At 34.4% G+C, this 26,868-nt stretch overlaps 1 protein-coding gene across 1 annotated transcript in view; it reads left to right on the plus strand.

Annotated features, from left to right (window-relative positions):
• Nucleotides 1-26,868, plus strand: part of IMMP2L (inner mitochondrial membrane peptidase subunit 2) — a 956,525-nt gene that overhangs the window by 718,610 nt on the left and 211,047 nt on the right. Inside the window, exon 6 of the mRNA XM_070787260.1 lies at nucleotides 14,043-14,145. Coding sequence (XP_070643361.1) covers nucleotides 14,043-14,145 — 103 coding nt within the window. The remainder of the gene's footprint in view (nucleotides 1-14,042; nucleotides 14,146-26,868) is intronic.

Below are 26,868 nucleotides of genomic sequence, written 5' to 3' on the forward strand. Positions count from 1 at the left end.
TACAAGCATTTTTATGGCATTGAATCCCAGTACTGAAATTGCTAGGTCATCAGACAAATGAAGTTTTAGAATTTTATAAGTGTTGCCAGATTACTTTCCAAAAAGATTATAAATCTTCATATTGTTGCCAGTAAAAGAGTATGCTTTTCCTATACCTCTGCCACCCACAGATGTTAAAGCTGTTTTTTAATTTTTCAGCTGTTGATTGTAAAGTATTATCTTGTGTTTAATTTGTATTTTCCTGACTGCTAGTGAATTTTTCATGTGTCTCATCTGTAACTTGCCTATTTATATCTTGTACCCATTTTCTGTTGGATTGTTTTACCTTTTTTTTTTTTTTTAGTGTGAGTGACTTTGTGAGAGCTCCTTTATGGTATAGGTATTATCCCTTTGTATGTCATTTGTGCAGTGTTTCCTTTCAAAGTAGTGTTAATCTGTTGACTTTAAACCTTATGATACAAAAAGTTTTTAATTCTCAAGTATTCAGGTATTTGTATATTTTATTTTATAATTTTGGCTTTAGTCTTGCTTTAAACGCCCTCCTCAATTCTAACATACATATAGCGTTCAAATTCTTTTTTAAAATGATTTAAAATACTTGTTTATTAATTATACAATTAATTGTATAAATTGAAAAAAAAAAAAGCACAAACTGAAAGTTGAGAATTATGTTTTATTCGAAGATTTTCTGAAGACCCAAGTCTGGGAGGCAGGCTCTCAGGTAATGCTGAGCGACTACTCCCAGGAGGTAAGGGAGGAGTCAATGCACAGGGGTTTCACAACAAAACCCAGACACTCAGGACATCAAAAGATTACTGTTAATTAAAGAAAGCCAGACATCTCAAGTTAATGACTTTAGTGCTTTTCTATTTATAGGAAGGTTGGCAGAGTCTGTCAGGGCTCATTGAAATCACTTCTTTGATTTATACTTTAACTGTTTAGGGCCAGTATCCTGCCTTCTCATACTGAACCCTCTCAGGGCACACAGTCAGGGTCAGGGAGGGGGCTGCCTTAGTGGCTGATGGCTTGAAATCCTTTGTTTACTGATGTGGCAGATGATGTTCTTCATCCACAGTGGCAAAATTATTCCTTGGCTTAAATTTGGTGGTTTACGGATGCTGATAATTTGTATTCATCATGCGATTCATAGATGTTGATACTTAATTTCAACAGAATTATAGGTATAATGGGTATAATGTATGAAAAGTGTCACCTTTTCCTGAAAAACTACTCCGTAATCCTAGCTGACTTGGATATCTCTTACCCAGCTCCTTATTTTGCCCTCTCTGCCCCTATAACATTGACTTACCACTTTGAGTTGAAATTGTATGTTTTAAAAAGTTGTCTATTTACCTGGCTAAGCTACAAATTGTTCCAGGGAAGGACTGTGTCATATTTATGTTTACATCTCTAGTGCATAACAGTTTCTTTAAATCACTGGAGGGTGTGTGTGTGTTAGTCCCCAAGTCGTGTTTGACTCTTTGCTATCCCATAGACTGTAGCCCACCAGGCTCCTCTATCCATGGAATTCTCCAGGCAAAGAATACTGGAGTGGGTTGCCATTCCCTTCTCCAGATACCACTGGGTACTTAATAAGTATTTGTGGAATTAATTTGATTTAGAAAAGCTTTTTTGTTTGCCTAGCTGCATTAATTACTATATCATAAGAACAGGTAAGCTTATTTCTTAATTCTGATAATAAAGGTGACCATTTATTGGAGTTTATTCTGCCAGATACTATTCTAAAAATGTTACATGCATTATCTCATCTCTCATCATGCCTCTGTGAAGCAGATAGTATTATCCTCTGTTACAACAGGTGAACTCAAGGCCATGCAAGGAGAAAGTGGCACACCTGGAGTTCAACCTAAAGTCTGTCTAGCTGGGGAGCCCACATTAATTAGCCCTCTGCCACACTGCTTTCCAGCTTCAAAATTATCTATTGTTCCTATTCTAAAGAGATACTTTTCAAGAAGACCCCTTGTTTTATGATCTCCTTAGCTCTAAGGCATATATATTTTGTTTTACTGGTAATTAATCCAAAGGGTCATTCATTTTGTTTGTAGGGAAAAAATAGTAACCATTTCTTTTAACACTAAAAAGTTAAAGTTATAAAACTGAGATTAGAGCAACAGAAGAAAAATTGTTCATAGTTTCTCTAATATCTAGGTGTTATTGGACCTTGCATTAAAAAAGCACTGAAATGTGTCCCTCACCCCTTTAAAACTAGCATATGGGAAAAACCTTTGAAACTAAATGATGAATGAAGTGGACACCCAGGAAATTATTTCAAAAGAGAACTTTGTAAACAAGTGCAGCAATACCATTTATAATACATATTGATTTTTCTGAAAAATAAAATTATGCATTACAAGTTCACTGTTCTATTTAAATTGGTTTGCTAGGAAGCCATGCATGGAATAACAATATAAGTCATTATTTTTATTCTGTGATAAGATCCACTGATTATGGTATTTACACCTTTGACATTTCATATAATTGATGATCATTTTAGCAAAAAAATTAGTTTTAAATATATGTGCATTAGATACATCATTTTCTTTATGGATTTATCATTTATATATTCAGGGTGCTTATATAATGTTTATAATTATGCTATAATTCAATAATATATTTACCTTAAAATTTTTGACTCAATATGATCTAAGTTAGGGCATACTATAATAACATAGAATATTTAAGAGAAAAATCAATAATATGCTTTTAGAATAAAATAATTTAAATACATTTCATTTTTCTATATAATTATAACAACTGAATGTCTTAATGAGAAAGTGATTTATAAAATATCTCCCTTATTTTATAGTGGCATATCTTCAGAAAATAATGTAGTAAGAAAAAAGAAATCCATTTTTTTTTGTCTGTAAGTGAATGAGATTTGAAATCCACACTACTTTCTTTACCTTTTAGTTTTTATCTGTTCTTCACATCTTGATTCAAAGAGACACAATGCTTTTTCTGACTATTTGAGGCTAAAACAACACCATACTTTGAATACCTATGCAGTTAGCAACATTTGACGTTCCTTCACTTATATATTCCTCCACTCACCAATTATTTTCTGGCAGAAGCTTCCAACTTGTGAAATTTTGTTGTGGTAGTTTAGACTGTATATGTGTATACGTGTATTTATATATATTTATTTATAGACTGCTTTATGGCTTATGACTTCCCAGGTGGCTCAGACGGTACAATGCGGGAGACCAGGGTCCAATCCCCGGGTCGGGAAGATCTCCTGGAGAAGGAAATGGCAACCCACTCCAGTACTCTTGCCTGGAAAATCCCATAGACGGAGGAACCTGGGGGGCTACAGTCCATGGGGTCACAAAGAGTAGGAAACGACTGAGCAACTTCACTTTCACTTTGTAGCTTATGTTTTGAATCATAGTATAAGTTACAGTCTTGGTAGAAGGGACAGGATCTTATTCTTCTTCATGCCCTGGCCTACACCTTTATGCTGTTCATAACCTTATCCTCACAAACTAACCATAATACACAAAATAACATAGCATAAAATCTTACCCCATTGCTGGATCAATCGACATGGCCTCAGTATGGGTTAAATACATGCCTGATAGACCATGGGTGGAATCTGATTGTTGATATTTTTTTCCAGTTCTCACTAACAGTTGCATTGATTTTTATGTACACAGTATTCTCAGAGCGCATGTTTAACAGGAGAAAACATTCTATATATTAAGGAAATTGTCACAGTTCATTTCTGTCACACACTCCTATAATTCAAATTTAGAAAAAATATATCCAGAATATTCATCACTCAAAAAATTCTTAGCTGTAGTAGGCGCATTCGTATTAAACTTATAAAATTAATTCTGTAACTTTATTGTGAAGATGTACAAATCTAATTTCTAATTTAAATGAGTTAAATAGACTTTCTCTGATTACCTAGCAACAGGCTATAGTTTATTTGGAAAATGACATTTCATTTTTTTCAGCAAAATATGTTAAGACATATTCTTTGAAATCTCAAGTACTTATGATCCATGCAATGGAAAGGAAATTATGGAATCTGGTTTTCATTGCCTGCATTTGCCTTGCCACTAACTAATTAGGTGATTTCACCTACATGCTTTTTGTATCCATTTTGTCTGTGCAAAAGGAGTTATGTTAGATCACTGCTAGGGTCTTTCCAACTGTGATCCTAAAATACATAATCCTTATAGTTAGTTATATGTGATTGAACTTCCTAGAAATTTTATCACTTAATTTGCTTAAATTCAGCCTCTAATAATTACATATATTTCATTTCCAATTCAAGTCAAGCTCCAGGGAAAGGAGCATTGAGTCTCCACATTTCAGCATTTAATTGCTAAACAACATAATGATTGGCAACATGTATACTGACAAGAGAGAATTGAATAGCAAAAAGCTTGTCTCATTGTGGTAACAGAATTATTTGTAGTTTTTAGACTAGTACCCCAACCATGGACTTTAGGAACAAAATTTAACCTATTCATTAAAGACTTCTAGGCTCACTTTCCCTGCTTAAAATCCTTCTACAGGGTAAAATAGACATCAGTAGTGTTCCATGATCAGGTTCTATTGCAACGTGTCTTATCTCAGAAATGTTTGCATTTTGTCTGATATTAATTATAGTGTATTATTATATTGTCAACTTCTCTATGTATCTATGTCCTTTTGCTTTGTGTATCTCTCTTATAAGCAGCACATAACTAGAATTTTTCCTTAGTTGCGCAGTTCTTTTTTTTTTTCCAGACAGCTAGATTAGTTCATTTACTTTTATTATGACCACTGGTATATTTATATGCCATCTGATTTTTGTGCTTTCTATTGATCTTACTTTCCCCATTTTTCTCATCTTCTCCTGCATTCTTTTGCCTTAATGGATATTTTTAAATACTATTTCTTATTTGACTTGGAAGTTATACACTACATTATTACTCTTAAAACTTTAAAAATACGTAGTTAACAAAGTCTAAAGGTAATAAATATGCCTACTCTTTCTTGAGTTGAGTATTAGTCACTTAGTCATGTCTGATTCTTTGGGACCCCATGCACTGTAGTCTGCCAGGCTCCTACGTCCATGGGATTTCCCAGGCAAGAATACTGGAGTGCCATTGCCATTCCTTCTTCAGGGGATCTTTCTGACCCAGGAATTGAACCTGGGTCTCCCACATTGCATGCAGACTCTTTACTGTCTGAACCACCAGGGAAAATTTATTTACAAACATGTTTCTCCTTTTCTACATGTTATTAGTATAAGTATTCATGTAATAGAGAAGGAGGCAGGGGATGAGTGACCTCTGTGGTCTCTTCTAATAAAAGCACTAATCCCATCATAAGGAGCCTAGCCTTAAGACCTCATTTAAACATAATAAACCTCCCCATAGCCCCCATCTCCAAATATCATCACACTGGAAGGTAGAGTTCAGTATATGAATTCTGAGGGCACGTAAGTCAGTCCAAAGCACAAGATAATTTAATAAAGAAAAGATAATGTTTTCAAAGAACAGTGCCAGAAAATTGGGATTTCCACATGTGAAAAGAAAAGTAAGATGAAATAAAGAAAAATAAATTTGAACTTTCTTACCATAGTTTTTGTAAGTACTAAAACTATAAAACAGGGGAATAAAAAGGAGAGAATCTTTGTGATTTTGGTTTAGGCAAAGATTTCTTAAAGTATAAAAGGCAAATACCATAAAGAAAAGAATTGGCTAAATGAACTTCATCAATATTTACTATATTTGTTCTTTGAAGAAGAACACTGTTAAGAAAATGAAAAAAAAAAAAAAAAAAGCCACATATTAGGAAGCAATACTTGCCAAAACTCTGGTAAGTTTTATGCAGACTGTATAAAGAAATCATACAACTAGATAATAAAAAGGCAAACAAAAAAACTTTAATTTTTAAGAAATTTAATAGATATTTCACCCATGAAGAAAGCAAAGGATAAATAAGCACTCCAAATCATTAGTCACTAGGAAATGTGCATTACAACCACTGTACGCCCCCTGCTAGCTCAGTCAGTAAAATATCAACCTTCAGTGTAGGAAACCACCTGCCAAATAGGAGATACGAGCTTGCTCCCTGAGTGGGGAAGATCCCCTGGAGAAGGAAATGGCAACCCACTCCAGTATTCTAGCTTAGGAAATCCCATGGACTAAGGAGCCTGGCAAGCTACAGTCCCTGGGACGTGACTTAACAACTAAACCATAGCCACCGAAAGTTAAAAGAATGTTATTTACCAAGTGTTAGTGTGTGGTGAGAAATATCAACAACCTCAGGTATGCAGATGATACCAGTCTAATGGCAAAAAGTAAAGAGAAACTAAAGAGCCTCTTGATGAGTGAAAGAGGAAAGTGAAAAAGCTGGCTTAAAATTCAACATTGAAAAAAACTAGGATCATGGCATCTGGTTTCATGGCAAATAAAAGTAGAAAAGGTGGAAGCAGTAACAGATTTCCTTTTCGTGGGCTCCAAAATCACTGTGGATGGTGACTGCAGCTATGAAATTAAAAAACTCTTGCTCTTTGGAAGGAAAGCTATGACAAACATAGACAACATAATCAAAAAGCAGAGAAATCATTTTCTCAACAGAGGTCCCTATATTTAAAGTTATGATTTTTCCTGTAGTCATGGACATATGTGAGAGTTGGACCATAAAGAAGACTGAGCACCAAAAAATTGATGCTTTTGAACTGGGGTGCTAGAGTAGAGTCTTGAGAGTCCCTTGGACTGCAGGGAGATCAAACCAGTCAATCCTAAAGGAAATCAACCCTGAGTATTCTGGTTGAACTGAGCTCCAATACTTTAGCCACCCAATGCAAAAAGCTGACTCATTGGAAAAGACCCTGATAGTGGGAAAGATTGAGCACAGGAGAAGAAGGAGGTGACAGAGGATAAGATGGTTAGATAGCATCACCAACTCAATGGACATGAATTTAAGCAAACTCCGGGAGATCATGAAGGAGATGGAAGTCTTGTGTTCTGTGGTCCATGGAGTTGCAGAGTAGGACACAACTTAGTGACTGCATAACAACATCATAAGTGTTTGTGGAACAACTGGAACTCACATACTATTGGTACAGCTCCTTTGAAAGTCAGTTTGACAAATTTGCTGTAAGGTTAAACATTCAGTTACTATATGACTCAGCTATTTCGTTTGTAGATATTCACCCAGGAGAAATGAAAACATGTATCCATGCAAATATTTTTATGTTCATTGCTGCTTAATTGATAATAGCCAAAAACTGGAAGCAACCCAAGTGTCCATGAACGATTGATAAACTAACTGTGTTATTGACATATCTCTATAATAGTATAGTATTAAGAAACAAGTAACAAATGACTAATATATGCAGCAACATGGATTAACCTCAAAAGCAAATAGACTACATTCAAAAACAAATAAAGAAATGCAAATAAAGGAATGCATATGGAATAACTCCATTTATATACAATTCTAGAAAGGGGACGACAGGACGAAATGGTTGTATGGCATCACTGACTCAATGGCCATGAGTTTGAGCAAGCTCCAAGAGATGGTGAAGAACAGGGAAGCCTGGCGTGCTGCAGTCCATGGGTTGTAAAGAGCTGGACACGACTGAGTAACTGAACAACATAGTGACAGAAAGCTCAACTGGGAGCCGAGGATGGAGATGGAGGCAGATTTGCTTGGGAAAGGGCATGAGGAAACATTTTTGGGTGATTCAGGTGTTTCATATATTGGTCTGGTGATTATGTGCTTGGGTAGATTTTGAAAACTCATTGAATTTTATACTTAAAATTGCTGAATGTTGTTTCTATCTTAACAAGGAAACTCTGTTGGCAGGTCATTATTCCTTTGAAAGTAATCGTTACTTTTTTGTCTGGCAGCTCTTATAAAATTTTTAGAGAAGAGGAGTTCCTTAGTGTTCTGCAGTTTTATTACAGTATATCACAGTGTGATTTCTTTCTATTTATTTATCTTACTTGTGATTTACTTTGATTACAGAAGCTGTAAGTCATGCTTTTATCAGTTGTAGAAAATTCTGTTACTATCTCTCAAATGTTACCTCTTCCTTGTTCCTTTTTTATTCTCTTCCTTTGGGACTCTAATTACACTGACATTACATTTTCTCTTTTTTTAAATATAAATTTATTTATTTTAATTGGAGGTTAATTACTTTATAATACTGTATTGGTTTTGCCATACATCAACATGAATCCACCACAAGTGTACACGTGTTCCCCATCCCGAACACCCCTCCCACATTCTCCATCTCTTCCACTTTTCATTTCCTTATCTCTCCATGCTAAAGTCTAAGCAATCTTTTAGACAGATATGCCAGTTCTTCTTTCTTTCATTTATTGTTACCCAATCCCTGGGTCAGGAAGATCTCCTGGAGAAAGGAAAGCCTACCTACGTGCCTGGAGAATTCCATGGACAGAGGAAACTGGAGGGCTACAGTCCATGGGGTTGGACACGACTGTATGACTGACACACTTTCTTACTCATTAATGCTGGCTACTTCCTTGTGAGTTCTGTCTTTGGATAGTAAGTGCCTATTGGTAGGAACTTATTTATAGAAAACTTGAAAACTCGAACTCTGAATTGACAGATTATCCCTGAAAAGATTTATAGTTCCTTCTGCCAGATTCTTGGAGTCAATTGAAATTAATTCTTAACTGTTCCAAACCACAAGCAATGTGAATCTTAACCCCATCACACCTTGAGAATGGTAATTGGATTCTCAAGGGAGAATCTTTTCCCTTCCAGAAATCACCCTACATCATCAGCCCCCAACCTTTTTGACACCAGGGACCAGTTTCGTGGAAGACAGTTTTTCCATGGACTGGGAGCAGGGTTGGTTTCAGGATGATTCAAGTGGATTACATTTATTGAGCATTTTATTTCTATTGTTGTTACTTCTCTTCCACCTCAGATTATCAGGCATTAGATCCTGGAGTTTGGGGACCCCTGCCTTAGATAGGCAATGTTCTTTTCATTTTCCTTTCCTGATGATAGATATCTTTTTTCTAGTCCAGTCTATTAATGATGATAAAAGTGATCTGGTTATAGGTCTTGATCTTACACAGTCCTAAACTCTGCACTCCTAATCCCTTCTTGACAATGAAAACTCAGGGGTCTAGGATCCTGGGAATGTCCAGTGAACACTTTCAGGGCAGAATCTACTTTGCACAATGAAAATAAATTAACAGAATTCTTTGAAAAATAAATAATTCAAAATACCTTAAATAATCATGATTTATTAATAGTGCTTACCTAAATTAAGGATATATATGTGTGTGTGCTTATGAGATGCTTTAAATATGGATTTGTTTCCTTCTTGTGACATCAGGGATTACATAGACAATTTTGTGTTCAACTGATGACTCAAAATATTCAGAGACAAAAAAACATTGTTTTCAAGGTCAAATCAAATTGGAAGCAATCATTCTTCATTCCATTTATAAGACCTAGGTAACTTGTCTTGGTAAAACTAGTACAAAAAATGCCTTTTTGTAGATAGATAGTTAGAATACCATACAGAATTCATTTTTGCCTGTCAAAACCAAAATTATTTGCAACCCATATATACATACAACCTTGTAGGCTGACACCTCACTTAACTGTTAAATCACCTTAAAGATTATCTTGTCTTTCTTTTATGTGAATTCAGGAGCACAAAGCTATTTAAAATTCCTTCTCTAGAGATATTCTATTAGGAGTATTATATTTCTTTGGCAGTCCTAAAGAGAACCAGCTCAATATTTTAACATCATATTTTTCAAAGCCACTTTGGGTTATTTTTTTAAAAATTAGATTGAAACCTGAGGGGAAAAAATATACACTATGTACACGGGATGAATTTCAGCAGGGTTCTATAGCTCAGAGTTCTTTCACACCCTGTTTAGTGTCTAGGTAAACCATTCTGTTAGCATAGCAACATTCAAATTTGCAAGAGATTAGTAAGTAAAAGCATAAATAGGTAGATTGTGCTTTTACCTACTACTCTCTGCGTGTTTGAATATGCACAAGCATATATATTGTGTTTCCACACATAAGTTTTAGAATGTCCCAGAAGGGTGTAAGAATAAAAGAAAAAATAAGATTCACTGTACCATTAAAAATAGTCTACAAGACCAGTGCAAATGTAGGGAAAAGGAATTATTGAAGCATAGCTCAGGTAATTTTAAAAGACTGATGCTAATAGGTAGTAGAAACTGAACACATTCGGAATTATAAAATGAAAGAAAATAGTGGACAAAGAAGTTGATAGCAATAATAACTACCGCTTACTAAGCTTACTGAGTTCCTACTATACATTAGAAATACATTGAGTGCTTTACTTAGAAAGTCTCAACTCTAAGAGAATCCATTTATCAAGTGCTTAATACATGCCACTTTTGTCCATAGAACAGTTTTTTGAGTTAGGTACTATTATTTGCCCCATTCTGCAAATATGGTAACTGACAGTTAAGACATTTATCAACTGGCCCAAGGTTACATAAACTTTAAAGTTAAGTCAGACATCAACTCCAAGATAGGCTGTCTGCAGAGACTGTACTCTATAGCAGCCTCTCTGTTATATTGTCATCTAATTACTTAAGCTTTCTCTCAACCCCATTGTTGTTGTTGTTCAGTCACCGAATCCTGTCTGACTCTTTGTGACACCATGAACTGCAGCATGCCAGGCTTCCCTGTCCCTCACCATCTCCCTGAGTTTGTCCAAGTTCATGTTCAATCAGTGATGCCATCCAGCCATCTCATCCTCTGATACCCTCTTCCCCTGCCCTCAACCCCGTTCAGTTCAGTTCAGTTCAGTCGCTCAGTTGTGTCTGACTCTTTGTGACCCCATGAATCGCAGCATGCCAGGCCTCCCTGTCCATCACCAACTCCCGGAGTTCACTCAAACTCATGTCCATCGAGTCAGTGATGCCATCCAGCCATCTCATCCTCTCTCGTCCCCTTCTCCTCTTGCCCCCAATCCCTCCCAGCATCAGGGTCTTTTCCAATGAGTCAACTCTTCGCATGAGGTGGCCAAAGTACTAGAGTTTCAGCTTTAGCATCAGTCCTTCCAATGAACACCCAGGACCGATCTCCTTTAGGATGGACTGGTTGGACCTCTTTTCAGTCCAAGGGACTCTCAAGAGTCTTCTCCAAAAAGACTCAAAAGCATCAATTCTTCGGCGCTCAGCTTCTCAAAAGCATCAATTCTTCGGCGCTCAGCTTTCTTCACAGTCCAACTCTCACATCCATACATGACTACTGGAAAAACCATAGCCTTAACTAAACGGACCTTTGTTGGCAAAGTAATATATCTGCTTTGTAATATGCTATCTAGGTTGGTCATAACTTTCCTTCTAAGTTAGGGTGTGTCTAATCTGTCCCATTTTAAAAGCGGACAAATAGAGGTAGAAACTAAGTAACTTGCACAGGATTACTTGTGAGTAATATTAATAGCATCCAGTTTAAAACTGGTTTAGTCTATTTCAAGACTCTATGCACTTTATACTATATTATTCAATCTTTGTAACAGTATTTTTCATTCTTCAGTTATACATTCCTTTGGTCATACATTTAACAAATGTTTGTTGACCGCTTTGTACCGTGCATTCTTTTGCATGTATTTAAAATTTTTAAATAAGATAGTCAATGCAAGAAAATGTGCAACTATCACTAGCAATTTTATGATACTATGATTTTCTATCATAAATATCTTAACCTCTTGGTTTATATGACATTGAAACTGAGTCTAAGTTTTATATCAGATTCGGTTTCCAGAACAATATGCTTGACTTAAAACCTATCCTATAATTGCAGAGATGACTAGTTTTATTTCATAATTCTGCTTGAATGATTATTTAAGTAGACAAAATAGGTAATTGTTTCCTTTCTAAGTCCTTATCCAAAATAGTCAGTTTAATAAGGTAAACCAATATTTGGACTTATCAGGAGAATGTGCTTTGCCAACAAGTAAGTAAAAGGGTCTTTTCTGCATCATTAACACTTGATGTTGGGATAGTAGTTTTTAGAAAGAGTCTCATAATAAAAGCAGTAGTGATGTCAAGAACTAATTGACTGATTTTAATTGAAGAGCATTTATATGACAGTAAGATATATTCAACTTGGTTTTGCTTTTCTTTAAAAAGCTGAAACTCTTCTTCCCAGTAGCAATTAAAAATAAATAGCAGTCATTTACTTACTGTGGGCTTATAGTGGCCACAACATTGCTTCCTTGCATGAATGATTTACTGATCTAAAGCAAAGTAATTCAACACTGAAATTATCTTGAAAATTAAAAACCATTCTAGATAATGAATAGTTTCAATTTCTATAGCACCAATTTATCTATAGTTTTCCTTTTTAATGTATTCTTCTGCACATATACAACTTACTAACAAAAATGGTCTGATTGAGACTCTACCTCCATGAACTATGTGTAAAGCTCAGACTCTGGGGTTAAGTCTATAGACTTGGGAGTGACATTTATTCATTCAACTATCATTTACTGCAAAGTTTCTTTAAGCTAGATATTTTCTGGAATTCTTTGGGAATAAAAGAAGAAAAAAATTAGTCTCTGAAAAAGAATTATTATAGGCTTAGGATAATATTTAATCTAATTTCATCCCTTTTATTTAGTTATATTATAATTTATGTGACCAATCCCTTATTGATTATTTAAAAAGATACTTTTTTATTGCTGTAAAAGGCCGATGTTGAGCATATCTGGTAATAAATATTTGTTAGTATTTCTCATTATTTCCTTGGAATGTATTTCTAACAGTAAATAACTAGATTAAAAGAACATACATTTTAGTTTATTAATAAATTTGACAAAAGTCTACCCCAAATGGCAAAATAGGAAAAAAATTTATATCATTTTACATTGCTACCAACACAGTATGAGAGACCCTTTCCTTACTTCTTTTCTTGTCAGATTTCAGACGGAGAAGGCAATGGCACCCCACTCCAGTACTCTTGCCTGGAAAATCCCATGGACAGAGGGGCCTGGTAGGCTGCATTCCATGGAGTCGCTGAGAGTCAGACACAACTGAGCGACTTCACTTTCACTTTTCATTTTCATGCATTGGAGAAGGAAATGGCAACTCCCTCCACTGTTCTTGCCTGGAGAATCCCAGGGACAGGGGAGCCTGGTGGGCTGATGTCTATGGGGTCGCACAGAGTCGGACATGACTGAAGCAACTTAGCAGCAGCAGCAGCAGCAGCAGCAGATTTCAGAAGATAGAATATCCCATTAAATGTACTTCATTGATCATTGCTCTTCAAATACTGTCTTTAAAATTGTTAAAAAGTTTCTCATTTTCAAGAATGATTTATAAAATCAAATGGCACTAATCAAAAATTTTCAGTTGACATTGTTAGTTTGTCTTTGAAGAGATTATCTAGCTTTCTTTCTTAAATATTCTGGATTTTAAAGCATTAAGAGGTTATGAAAATTCTGTCATTTGGTTTGGGACATTTATTTGACTAAAAAAGTGAAGACTGCAGCTGGCCTTATGACCAATGAGGTAAAAGCAAATGTCAGAAATGAAATAGATCTGTATTTTGTTGGGGCTTATTGGGTTTTATAAAAAAAAAATACAGGATATTATGAATTAAGTAGCAAACCATTTTCTTGTGCTAATGCATCTTGTTTAAGCACAAAATTCTACCTACAAAAATATGAAAACAAAATACTGTGGGTAGGTTTACAGGGTCCTGCTGCTGCTGCTGCTGCTGCTGCTAAGTCACTTCAGTCGTGTCCAACTCTGTGCGACCCCATAGATGGCAGCCCACCAGGCTCCACCATCCCTGGGATTCTTCTGGCAAGAGTACTGGAGTGGGTTGCCATTTCCTTCTCCAATGCATGAAAGTGAAAAGTGAACCATATCTTATTTAAAAATAAAATTCTACAGTAGCCTTACACTTAATCTATAATAATCCATTGCATCTTTATAATAACAGTTTTGTCCTTCCTGAGTTTGTATGCTTCCCTATTTGAGCTCTTTTCTGATCTTTTCTCAATAGTTATTTTTTTTTTTTTTAATTTCTAGAACTATGGGACACAAAAACCGCTATGTCAAAGTCCCCCGTGGTCACATCTGGGTTGAAGGTGATCATCATGGACATAGTTTTGACAGTAATTCATTTGGGCCGGTAAGTCATCTTATTACTGATATGATTGGATTTCAAATATAGGAACACAAGTACATCACAGATGTTGCTCAGATAACCCGGTCAAGACTTGTCCACGAATGTTATAGTGGAACACTTTATGTTTGAAAATTTCCTTTTAAATATCATATGGATAACTTAAGCTGTCAGTGGGTGTGTAGGTGTGTGTGTGAGTGAGACATACATATTAGACAATTCAGGCAAGTGATGCTTTCAGCCTGCTATGATCTCAATAGAAATGTTTGTTTTTTTCTCACATATATGTTTTGTACCTTATGTTTTCAATTAGTGTTTGACAGAAATAAGTCAGTAGTTTAAAAGGGATTTATAATGGAAATCATATTGGTTAAGTAACATCTTTCAGCTTTTAATTTATAACAGAAATGTTCATGTTCTTATACCATGTTTATATTCCGTAAAATATGTGACTAAATTCATATTTTACAATTTTTTTTCAGTTTTGAATGCATACAGAAGTGCTCTATTTATGAACCTTTGTAATAACTCATTGTATAAAGAATATTTTAGTTAATGGAAACTGCATTATTTCTCTTTTATTAATAAGATTAAATCTGTTAAATGTATCATATTGGCCAAGTCCACATTAAAATGTAAACTTTAGTTTGGGTTTTAATTGAGAGAGTAAGTGTCTCTGAAATGAAGTGTTAAAAATGTTGTTGTTCTGTTATCTAGTCACCTATGTCTCTTTAAAATCCTAGATCTTCAACCCATTAGATTTTCCTATATCTAGACATGTCCTTGCTTGTATGTATGTGAAAATAATATTGAGTTCCGTTAGTTACATAGGTATGCAAAAATATTATTCACATCCTTTTGTCTAAAACAAAATGGTTGGTGGTCTTATATAAAACATTTTTCTTCACCTGTTGTGAGGAACCACTATTACCATCACTGCAGGAGCAGTCACTTTACTCATCTTTGACTAGAAGTACAAGAGGCTTGGGACTGGATAAATGTTTATGTGTGAAGTGGAAAGGAACTTTAGGAGACAACATCTACTTCTTTTTCTAGCTGCAGTGATACTAATGAAAATGCCTAAGGTCTTTCTTGCTTTTGCATAGTAATTATTAAAGAAATAAAATTTAATCGTTGTAAGGTGTATCAGAAATGAAATGAACAGATTGGAATTGTTATAGAGGATCCCTTGAAGAGTGTAGTAAAAGTGACTGTCATGAAGAAACTTAGTAGCAACTTGAAAGTGAAAATAAATCACCTAAAAGCAGTTTTATTTATTTTTCATCAATAAAATTAAATCTATTAAGTGTATCATGCTGGCCAAATCCACATTAAAATGTAAGTTTTAGTTTGGGTTTTAATTGTGAGGGTAAGTGACTCTGAAATGAAGTGTTAAAAATGTTGTTCTCTTATCCGTTGCACATGTGGGGTAAATAATTACTAATTTAATAAGTACTAAAGCTTGAAATTGAGTTGCTTTTTCTTTATTACCAAATGAAGCCAATGCAATCTTATCTATATAATTAGTATTATTGTCAGTTACTTGTATTCCAGAAACTTTCTTATTTGGGAGAGAAAAATTATTAATAGAGTTGATAGCCAGAATACTTGGAATTGCAATTCCAACCTTCAGGATCATATCTATTGTTCAGTTCTTTCTGGGTTCTCTTTCCTGCTGTGTACTTCATAGTAGTACTGTGAACCATTGAACTTTAAGTAGACCTATGAAAGTTGAAAATATATCAGCAATGAAAATATCTTCTGTCACTTATAAGCTTAAAAAAAGAAAGAAAGAAAAAGTGAGAGACGTATGAAGGGCAGTCTCATCGGGTTTATTACAATAAGAAACTACAATATGCAAAACATTGACAAATATATTCTGTGTAGGACCTTAATGCCATTGATTTACATCAAGTTTTTAAAGTAAATATACTTGAATTTACAACTTGAACCAGTAACATGAGTCAGAGACATAGAACCACTTTGAAATTTAGTGATTTTCTTCTTTTTATAATGGATATAAATATATAGATGCAGAATGGCCTTTGGTTCACAAGTTGGAATAAACTATAAATTTCCATTTACTTAATTTGTATTGTTTTATTTGTCAAAATTAGATGAAGAACCTGTACTAGAATGAAAGAAAACATTTGTCACATCAAATACTAACCTATTTGTATTTATGACTTTTAGTACATATATTTTTACCCTTACAGTAGATTTCATATTTACGTTCCAATAGCATTTATGACTAGGAATAGTGATTAGTAATGATGCTCCTAAATGAGTTTAAAAGAATAGAGGGGGAAAAAAAGTGAATTAAAGGCCTACCATTTTTTTTTTTAAACAGTAGGCTTTTTATTTATTAAGAGGTAGACAGATGAACATGGAAGGCTGGCCCATTTTAACTTACCCGAAGTTCATATTGCACAGCATTCATCCATCCTACACTGTCAGAAATCTTAAAAGAAATACCCAAGACTGCCAGAAGGATTTTTCTTCCTACTTCTTCTTAGCAAGAAGAGTCAATGAACTGCTTGCAAAGAGTGAGTGAAGTCACTCAGTCGTATCCGACTCTTTGCGACCCCATGGACTGTAGCCTACCAGGCTCCTCCATCCATGGAATTTTCCAGGCAAGAGTACTGGAGTGGGTTGCCATTTCCTTCTCCAAGGCCTACCATCTTTATTTAAAGCTAAACTCTGATGTTTGAGTACAGAGATTTCGTATTACATTTTTGACCAATTAATGGTTATCTGAATATTTTAATTATTTTAATATTTTTATACTTCTAAAAAATAACAACTAAAGTTTTACAATTCTAAAAAAAAGCAAAATAATCTTGAATCTTAAAATACATATGGACTTGAAAGCTGTTATATTTTTCCAATAATTCTCAGTTGAAGTTTTTGACTTATCCATCAGTAATACTGGAGAGTGTGGAAGGTCAGAAAGTTTCAGGCTTTCTGGATTGTTGATTTATTTCTCCCCCTTGGAACAGGGAATGCACTTTTCCTGAAAGTAAGCTCCCTATCTAAAATTAGCCAAAATTGTCTCTAGGATGCTTATCTTGACTTTGTAGAAATTGACTGAAGCCTTTACCCTTCGTTTCCCTCCCAAATAACTTCAGAATTGTAGCCAACTATGTTTAACATCCTTTAACTTTTTGAACTGTAATTATACTTTATCATAGAATCTCTTCAATTTATTTTAAATTTTGCCTATGGGTAATCACGTTGGAGTTGACTTTTTCCATATTCAAGTAAATTTTTAGCTGTAATCTAGAAAAGAAGAAGAAAAGAATATCTTACTCTATTTTTTCCCTCATGTGTTCTAAAATTTCCTATTTATTTTTTAATCTTTGAATTTTCTTTTCTGATTTGGTTTATTGCCACTGTATGTAGGCTCAAGAGGGAATTAAATAGTTTTATGGATGAAAGATGAGTAATGGGTTATAAATTTAAAGATAGCAAAGTTGTAATAGTAATAGAATGCATTACAACAGAATAAGATCCGAAATCTGCACTTTTCACTTGTAGAGAATGATGTTATGGAGAGAATCCAGTAGACTCCTTTACGAACATAGAGTAAAACGGAAAATCAGATAACTTTAGTTTTGGACCTCGTCAATCACATAACTTATATGGTCTACATTTCCTTATGTATAAAAGGAAGAATTTCCTCTCCTCTCAATTCATCTTTCATTTCAGTTCAGTTCAGTTGCTCAGTCGTGTTCGACTCTTTGCGACCCCATGAATCTCAGCACGCCAGGCCTCCCTGTCCATCACCAACTCCTGGAGTTTATCCAAACTCATGTCCATTGAGTCGGTGATGACATCTAACCATCTCATTCCCTGTCGTCCCCTTCTCCTCCTGCCCTCAATCTTTCCCAGCATCACGGTCTTTTCCAATGAGTCAGCTCTTCGCATCAGGTGGCCAAAGTATTGGAGTTTCAGCTTTAGCATCAGTCCTTCCAATGAACACCCAGGACTGATCTCCTTTAGGATGGACTGGTTGGATCTCCTTGCAGTCCAAGGGACTCTCAAGAGTCTTCTCCAACACCACAGTTCAAAAGCATCAATTCTTTGGCACTCAGGTTTCTTCACAGTCCAACTCTCACATCCATACATCTTAAATAGTTATTTAATATAATGAGCATCAGTTCAGTTCAGCCGCTCAGTCGTGTCCGACTCTTCGTGACCCCATGGACCACAGCACATATAATTTATTTACTACTGCTACTGAGCTACTGAGTCGCTTCAGTCGTGTCCGACTCTTCGTGACCCCATAGACAGCAGCCCACTAGGCTCCCCCGTCCCTGGGATTCTCCAGGCAAGAACACTGGAGTGGGTTGCCATTTCCTTCTCCAATGCATGAAAGTGGAAAGTGAAAGTGAAGTCGCTCAGTTGTGTCTGACTCAGCGACCCCATGGACTGCAGCCTACCAGGCTCCTCCATCCATGGGATTTTCCAGGCAAGAGTACTGGAGTGGGGTGCCATTGCCTTCTCTGATAATTTATTTAATTCACTTCTATTTCAGATTGTTGAGGATGTTCACTAGAAACAGTGATGTATTTTTGAATATATATATATATATATAGAAAAAATTTTTAAAGAACATCTTCAGCAACCTAAAATAGGAATACAATTTAAGTATGTTTTATCAATAGGATGAAATATTATGCAGTCATTACAAATCTGTATCTGTGAAGAATTTAATGACAGCACATTCATGGTATTGTTTTAAGTGAGTACATGAAACTGAAAAATAGATTACAATGTTATGTTAATTGAGCCGGGAGTTATGATTATGGTCAATTCTTTTTTATACCTTTGCACTTCACTATATTGTAAAAGGTCTACAGCAAGTTTTTATTATTTTTATAATCAGAAGAAAACTAAATATTAAAAAAAAATAAGATAAAGATGATTAAAGTAATGAATTCTAAGTTTTATTCTAAATTCTCTAAAAATGGTTTATAATGCCATGGCCAAAGGGAAGAATATTTATATCACAGATGTGATTGGGTAAAAAATGTTTCAATTATGAATGTCTCTATGGAAGATCTATGTACCAAACCTCTTGAATATATCATCATTGTACAATGATAGAAACTGTCCGATCTTCTCATAATATGGATTCACTAATATATGACTTTAGCTCAGATTTCCAGTGTGAAAAATATACTTTGTTAGCATCCTTTAAGGTTTTTATTATTGTCTGAAAATGTTTTTCAGTACATATTACTGCTTGATTTCACTGGAGTATGCATTAAAGATAGCTAATGGTTGCTTAGAAAATTCAGAAAGCACTTCTCTTAATAATTTTTTGCTCTGTGAAAGACATTATAGCCTTTCCCTTTACCATCCCTACTTCTGTGTAGATGGAATTAATATAATTTCTATTGAGGTATGTTCTTTGCCACCACCCAAAAATAAGTGATTACAATAGATATTATTGAATTTTCTGCTTGCTTTAGAAGGAAAGCACATAAAAGTCAAGCTTTTTTTTTGTATGTGTGTGCACATAGCTATGAATTTTCAAATAGTGATTTTTAAACTATTTCAGATTAGCAGACTGTTCGTCAAGTAAGAAGACAGTTCTTTTTTTTTGATTTATTATAAATATTCATTTTATTACTTATATTTGAAATGGTTTCATAGATACCCATTCTTTTTGGTGAAAACATAGATTGACACTTTCTATGGCCTCCATTGAGCTTGTACATTCCCTATCTTTCAATTTCTTTCAGTTGAATCTAGTTTTAAGTCACAAGCCACTGAAATTCATTCATTACTTGCTGTATAAAGATTTGTTGTCAGAATGTATGTCATAATTGAAATTCTTGGGTTATAGTATCTAAAATAAATAATGTTTTTAATTTCATTCACCAAAGGATATTAAGGAGGGAAAAAAAAAAAACATTTCAGGTGGCATGACCTTTCTAGTCTATATAAAAGTGTTTTGACTTTTAGATTTGTGGTCATAGTGTCACCTTGTGAACAATTTCTATGTGGGAACCATGAAGCAGAACTGAACAATTGGATGCAGAAACTATGTATGATATACTGCCTCTATCTAAGAGAGGAAACCAGGGAATTATACTAAATATGAATTCTTTTTTAGTTCCAAGTCATTTGGAAAAAAGCTAACTCAATCACTTATTTCATAGATGCCTAATTAAATAAAATACTAGCCCCCTAAAATGTTTTCTTGAAGGAAATATGTCTAATAGATAATAGTTTTTAAATAATTGAGTATTAGAAATATTCTTTCTTAATTACATGATTGATGATCTAAAAATGATAATCTATAAGAAAGCATTGAAATGAAGATGAAAATTCCATTAACCTCCTTTTGAACTTAGCAAAATTCAAAACATTTTTTACTTTTTACAAAAGTACCAAAAAGTAAAGGAGAGGAAAAGTAAAGTTTATGTTTTCCTATTATGTAAGTCTTTTGTTCTGTCTTCAAGACAAATTTTTGAACATCTTTCAGTTATCCATATTGATTTTAGCCTGGATTGCGCTGGCTGGAATGGATCAGGAGAGATGAGGATTGTATTAACTACAAAGAGAGTACTAGATTAAGTAATATGTGGGAAATGAACATTGAAAGAGGTTTATTAGTCATTCCTATTTTGAATTTTCTCCCTATGTTATGCATTTTTCGTAAAAAAAAAAAAAAAGAAGAAGAAGAAATACAATATGTGATCAGGGCAACAAAATAAGGTTCTTGGAGATACAACGAGGCTAACAGGAAGAGTAAGGGAAGGAGTATTATATTTTATAGACCAATTGACAAAGGGAAGCATTGGAATGGAGTTTGGGGACATGTTTGAAAGATTCAGGGTGTAAGGACAGAGATTCAAGTTGTGGATGATAGGAGTACACTGAACCTGGGAGTCTCCCCAATGCTTTCACCACTGTCATCAAGAGATGCCTTGATGCCTAGAAAGAGCATAAGTGGGTCAGTAGATAGAACGACTGAGGTATAAGCCCAGCCTGGAAGGAGGCAGATAAATAATAGGGCAGAAAACAACACAGCACTTTAAGTAGAGGTGTGAGACAGATCCTCTTAGAAGAGTAGACATCTGTGTACTGAAAACCCATAAGAAAAACCTATAAAATCTTCTGAGAGGGTTTGGTAAAACAGAGTGTTCTGAAATCCATGAAAATAATAATTATTTGGTACAATCTCATACTGCAAAAAAACACTCTGGATGCCGCAGGTTTTGTGAATGAAGTGGTTTATGCTTGGAGTGGTTAATATGTTTCAGCTGCATTGAAAACATTGTTTGAACAGTACAGAATATTCTTGTGGACTTTTGAGAATGAATTGACATTTCATTTTATGTATTGTTAAGTGTAGCATTTTCCTTGTGTAAATTCTCTTCTTCAGATAGAATAACTTTTATTTAAAATCAGCCATCTTCAAATAAAGAAAAAGGTCATTAGAATATGTTGACAGAATTCAAGTAAAGTGTTCTGTTCACACTTTCTTTGAAATATGTTGCTTAGACTTTAATTGGTTGTATTTTCCAGTTTCCTTGTAGTACATGCTATTGTTCATTAAAACTTTTGTTAGGAACTAAAACGATCTCTCTTTGTAGAAGAATATTTGTGATAGAAGTCCCTTGGTTCCAAAAATCATAAAAGCTTACTTTGGTGTTTTCCTTCAATTGTTTTTCACAGTTTCTTTTAAACAGTGCCAGAATCTAGCAACCTCACATATTTTACTTAGGTATAATTCTTACTTGGGTGGTATAGACAAAAGCATGTATTTCATAAAAAGGCCAAAGCCAATGAGAAGCAATACCATAATAATGAAAATATCTGTATATCCAAAGTGCTAAGTCTCAGAAAAGAATCAATTCTCTGGAGCAATATTCAAAACAGAGAAATGTTCATACAGCAAAAAGAAACAAAAAAGCCCACAAAAATCCCTTAGGATCAGCATCAGTGTTGGTTGGATTTAGTTATAATACAATTAGAACATCTATATAAATTATATCTATATATGTATATATATGATTGTTTTAAAGAGCATGGAAACATAATACCAACTAGAGCTAGTGGTGAAGTACATCTTCCTTCCCATGAGAACAGAGACAAACTGAGCTTCCATTTCTACCAAATCAAATTTTGCTTGTTTTAATTATTCTGCTACATAGAAATCATTTTCCACATGATTTCATTTTCAGATAGGAGAAATGTCAGCAGAATTGTCATTAAATTTCATTGCTATGGCAGATACTATCCCTTAGGGCCATTTAGTTAGAATTAAGCATGTCCATTACACTAGAAATGTTATATTTACTGACAGTGGGTCAGGAGACAAAAATTAGTGAAATATATGCAGTATTATTAATTTAGCAGTTTTACAAATTCTCAAAAATTTTAAGTGGGATTGAAATCATTATCTTATTATTTATAAGACATAATCAGTGTCTATATTACATGTCTACATAGAAAAATAAAATGAAAAATATAAGGAGCTCAAAAGAGAAGAAAAATCTACTGACTAGCCTAAACAATATAAGGAGAAAAAAAACATCAGCTCTTGAATACTTTGCAGTTTAAGGTTTGAGATTGAATTTCCTCATTTCAATAGATATTTATTTATAAAATATGTACTATTTCCTGTCTACCTCTTCAAGTGCAAAACAATGTAAATGACTTTGTCCTTCTGCTGAGCTTCTCAGAGATGACTTTCTTTAGAAATTTTTAATTTTCCTAAAGCTTTTCTTCAGTCAATTCAGTTCAGCCGCTCAGTTGTGTCTGACTCTGTGACCCCATGAACCGCAGCACGCCAGGTCTCCCTGTCCATCACCGACTCCCAGAGTCCACCCAAACCCGTGTCCACCGAGTCCTAAAAAATGGCTTTGATTTGTGTCAGCATCTTATTGGGCTATTTCCTGAAAAAAACTTGCAAAAGAATTAAAAGATCAGTTTGATTGTCAAAGATTTAGACAATTCTTTTCTGTGTAATGAGCCATCTATGGAGTCTGTAATGAAGTAAAATAACCATAGTTTTAGATATTATCCACTGGAAGACCCATGTGGGTTTGTGTTATGTTAACATTTGTCTACCTTGATGAATCAAACAAGTGAAAATGGAATTCTTTATTACAGTGTCAGAGTCAGAACCATGAGGTGTGTTCTACTGATGGGGCATCACAGGCCCCATCACTTTTTCACAAAATAACATTGATTCCTATAATATGGTTCCTAGGTATTTCTGTTCCAACTCATCCTCCTGTAAGCAAGAGTTTTTCTTAAAAGAACTCTGATCACATCATTTCACTTCTTGAAATAATATCATCAGCTGACAGCACCTATCGTGCTTAATGAAGAAATGTTAGAAGCTTTCTTTCCCTCTTAAATCAGAAATAAAACAAGAAGGTTAGCTTACCACCTCTGTTCAACACTGTGCTAAAGGTCATTGCCAGTGCAGATTAAGGCAAGAAAAAATAGAAAATGTGGCAATTGGAAAGGAAAATTCCAAAGTTTTTTTGTTCTCAAGTGTATTATTGTCTAGTTAGAAAACCTAAGAGGAATCTGCAGAATTATTCAGACAAGTACGCAAGTTTGTTTGTGTAAGAGCTATCATGTACGGTGACAAACAGGTCTAGACTTCATCAACAAATAGAAAACACCTTTAAAGAACTTGCCATTGGAAATAGCAATAAAAAATGCAGGATAGTGGTTAGCTTTGGAAGGCATGGAGTGAACGTAGGTGGAGATGGGTGAACAGGGACACCAAAGTACTGGTACTGTCTTAAACCTTAAACAGGCTGGTAATGATATAGCTGTTCATTATATTATGCGTTATACTTTGTATGTCTGAAGTGGAATATTTTTAACAACTACATAAATATTAAAAGTTGGCTTCAGTGGCCACACTAAACTCATGGCAGATCTTTCTAATAGGTTTGGGTCATGAGGTATGGAGGTCCACATGCCACACATCTAAATATTTTATAGCTATAAATCAAGTTGATCTTTTCTCTTAACTTGACAACTATACCTGCATATGGCTAAAACCAGCAAACATATGAAAGATGATGGAATTTAATTATTATAAGTCTATGTATTCTACTGAAAGGCCTGGGATATTTGAAAAAGTAATGTAAAACATATAATTCATAAATTATTATATGTTTATTCATAAAATTTTTCTGACCTCCATTTTAGCAAAATCACAATATTGTTATAATATTTTCACATAATTTGCATTTTACTTAAACAATAATTATATAAAGGATTAAAATATTTAATTACATTAGAGTATAGAAAATTTGAATATATATTTATCAAAATGGAAATGAAAAAATGGAAAAGTAATTTTTTCAAATTTTTCTAAAAGTTTTTTGTAAAACATCAAAAAACCAGGAGTTGGTGATAGACAGGGAAGCCTGGCGTGCTGCAGTCCATGGGGTTTCAAAGAGTTGGAAACAACTGAGTGACTGAACTGAACTGAAAATATAAAAAATACCTCTTAAAAGTCAAAAGGCAAAGTGACTACTAATGAACATAAAAATTATATAAAAATTATTGAATTTTTAGGTATTCAAAGAATTTAATATTTTAAAATATTTTTATAAAAGTATATCTATTTACAGTTTGAGGGTTTGAGTTCGATATATTTGTCCATGAAAAACGTCTATATTACCCTTTATGCATATCATATCCTAAACTACATATATGAAAATTTAAGAAGCACTTAAGCATTAAAATTTTTTGCTCAGGAGGGTAATGAGTAAGAAGAGGCATGTCAGCAAGACTGATCTGGGAAAATAATGAGAGATTAGATTGCAAATAGACCACAGGTAGAGAATGCAATTTGGAGTAGGCAATGGCACCCCACTCCAGTGCTCTTGCCTGGAAAATCCTATGGATGGAAGAGCCTGGTAGGCTGCAGTCCATGGGGTCGCTAAGAGTCTGATACGACTGAGTGACTTCACTTTCAATTTTCACTTTCATGCATTGGAGAAGGAAATGGCAACCCACTCCAGTGTTCTTCCCTGGAGAATCCCAGGGAAGGGGGAGCCTCGTGGGCTGCCGTCTATGGGGTCACACAGAGTCGGACATGACTGAAGTGACTTAGCAGCAGCAGAGAATGCAATTACTCAATGATATTATTGGTTAAGTGGAAGATGATAAAGTGGCAATAATAGAAATATGAAGAAGTGTGTTGATTTGAGTTTTTAGGAAATAAGAATTGATTGGATTTTTGTTAGATTCCTTTGACTAGAATTAACTCACTCTATCTGTTAGGGAAGTTCCCAGCTCAAATACTCAGTTACCTTCACGCTCACCTATGATGGATCACATCTTAAAATTGAGCATGATGAGCTTTAATCATAATGATAGTTTTGTGATGATCTTTATATGGAAGAACAAAAGATGGAAGTGACAAGGTAATGTCTCCAAGCTTCTTTGGTTAGCAAAATGTATGTAGAGATATTGTGGCAGTCTTGGCTACCTGGTGAGAATTGTGCTCATACTGATTAGACTTGCTATTCTGACCTTAGGAAAGAGAACTGAGTTTTGCTTATGACTCCTGAGCACTTAAAGACAAGTATTATTCCATCAAAATTCTGTTGTCAGGACTTTCCGGGTGGTCTAGTGGTTAAGACTCCAGGCTTTTACTCTAGAGATGCAATTTCCACCCCTGGTCAGGGAAGTAAGATCCTCATGCCACTCAGAGTGCTCCCTCCTCTCCCCCCACAAAAAACATTTCTGTTCTTTTACATTTAGCATCCATGTCAGCTGATCAACTACTCATCCATTTCACAGGCCTTCTCTGCTCCTTTTCTAAAGTTCTTACCTATTCCAAAGGGTGGAAGATGAATCCAAGAATGTAGAGGCTAATGAGAAGGAAACATATTATGTAAAATAAATATTTTGATTGTTGGCCAACAGAAAAGCAGGTTTAAAATTTTCTTTTATTATTTGAAATGTAGTATATAGAATATACTTCATTTCAGTAGTTTTAGAAAGCAAGAAAAAATCATTAGTTTTGATGAAGGAATGATGTAGAGTATTTGCACTAATTTCCACTTACATTAACTGATCATCCCTTTAAATAAAATTTTAGTATTTCTATAATGGTATTCTGTTCAGTGGAAGGAAAGGGGAAATTAAATGGCTTCATCAAGTTGTAGAATTTGGGGCCTTGCTTTTTTCTGAATCACTAAACCTGGTTTTCATAAAGGTAATAATTATTAACTAGAATTTACTTTAGACTAACAACTACATTAGGCTAAAGTTTTACATAGACCCCCAGTGATTTTATTTATAGTTGAAGGGCTTTAACTGAACATTTTCAAAGCTACTTAAATCTCTCTTGTTGTGAAATGTATTTGCCTATTCCCTACAGAGGCTTTAAACTCTATCTGCCTAGTATTTACTAAGAAGCTGCAGTCAAATGAAAGATTCTTCTCAAATGAGCCATGATTATATTTAGGTTGTTCATATAAATTAAGTTTCACTTCAAAAAAAAAACCTAATAAGATTATAAATTATGTAATTTCTCCAAGTCATTATGGAATTATACAATCTCTGGTCTAGGAAATGTTCTAACCTTAAAATATTTGGTCCAGAGGCTTTTAAAACAAAATTACTTAATTTTATACTGGTTTTGACATTAGCAAAAAGCAAACCAAAAAAAAAGTATTTGCTGAGTCTTTTAAATAAAGAAAATTTATGTATTGCATAGGGAATGGT

The sequence above is a fragment of the Bos indicus genome, chromosome 4 (genome assembly GCF_029378745.1).
Source record: "Bos indicus isolate NIAB-ARS_2022 breed Sahiwal x Tharparkar chromosome 4, NIAB-ARS_B.indTharparkar_mat_pri_1.0, whole genome shotgun sequence".
NCBI lineage: Eukaryota > Metazoa > Chordata > Mammalia > Artiodactyla > Bovidae > Bos > Bos indicus.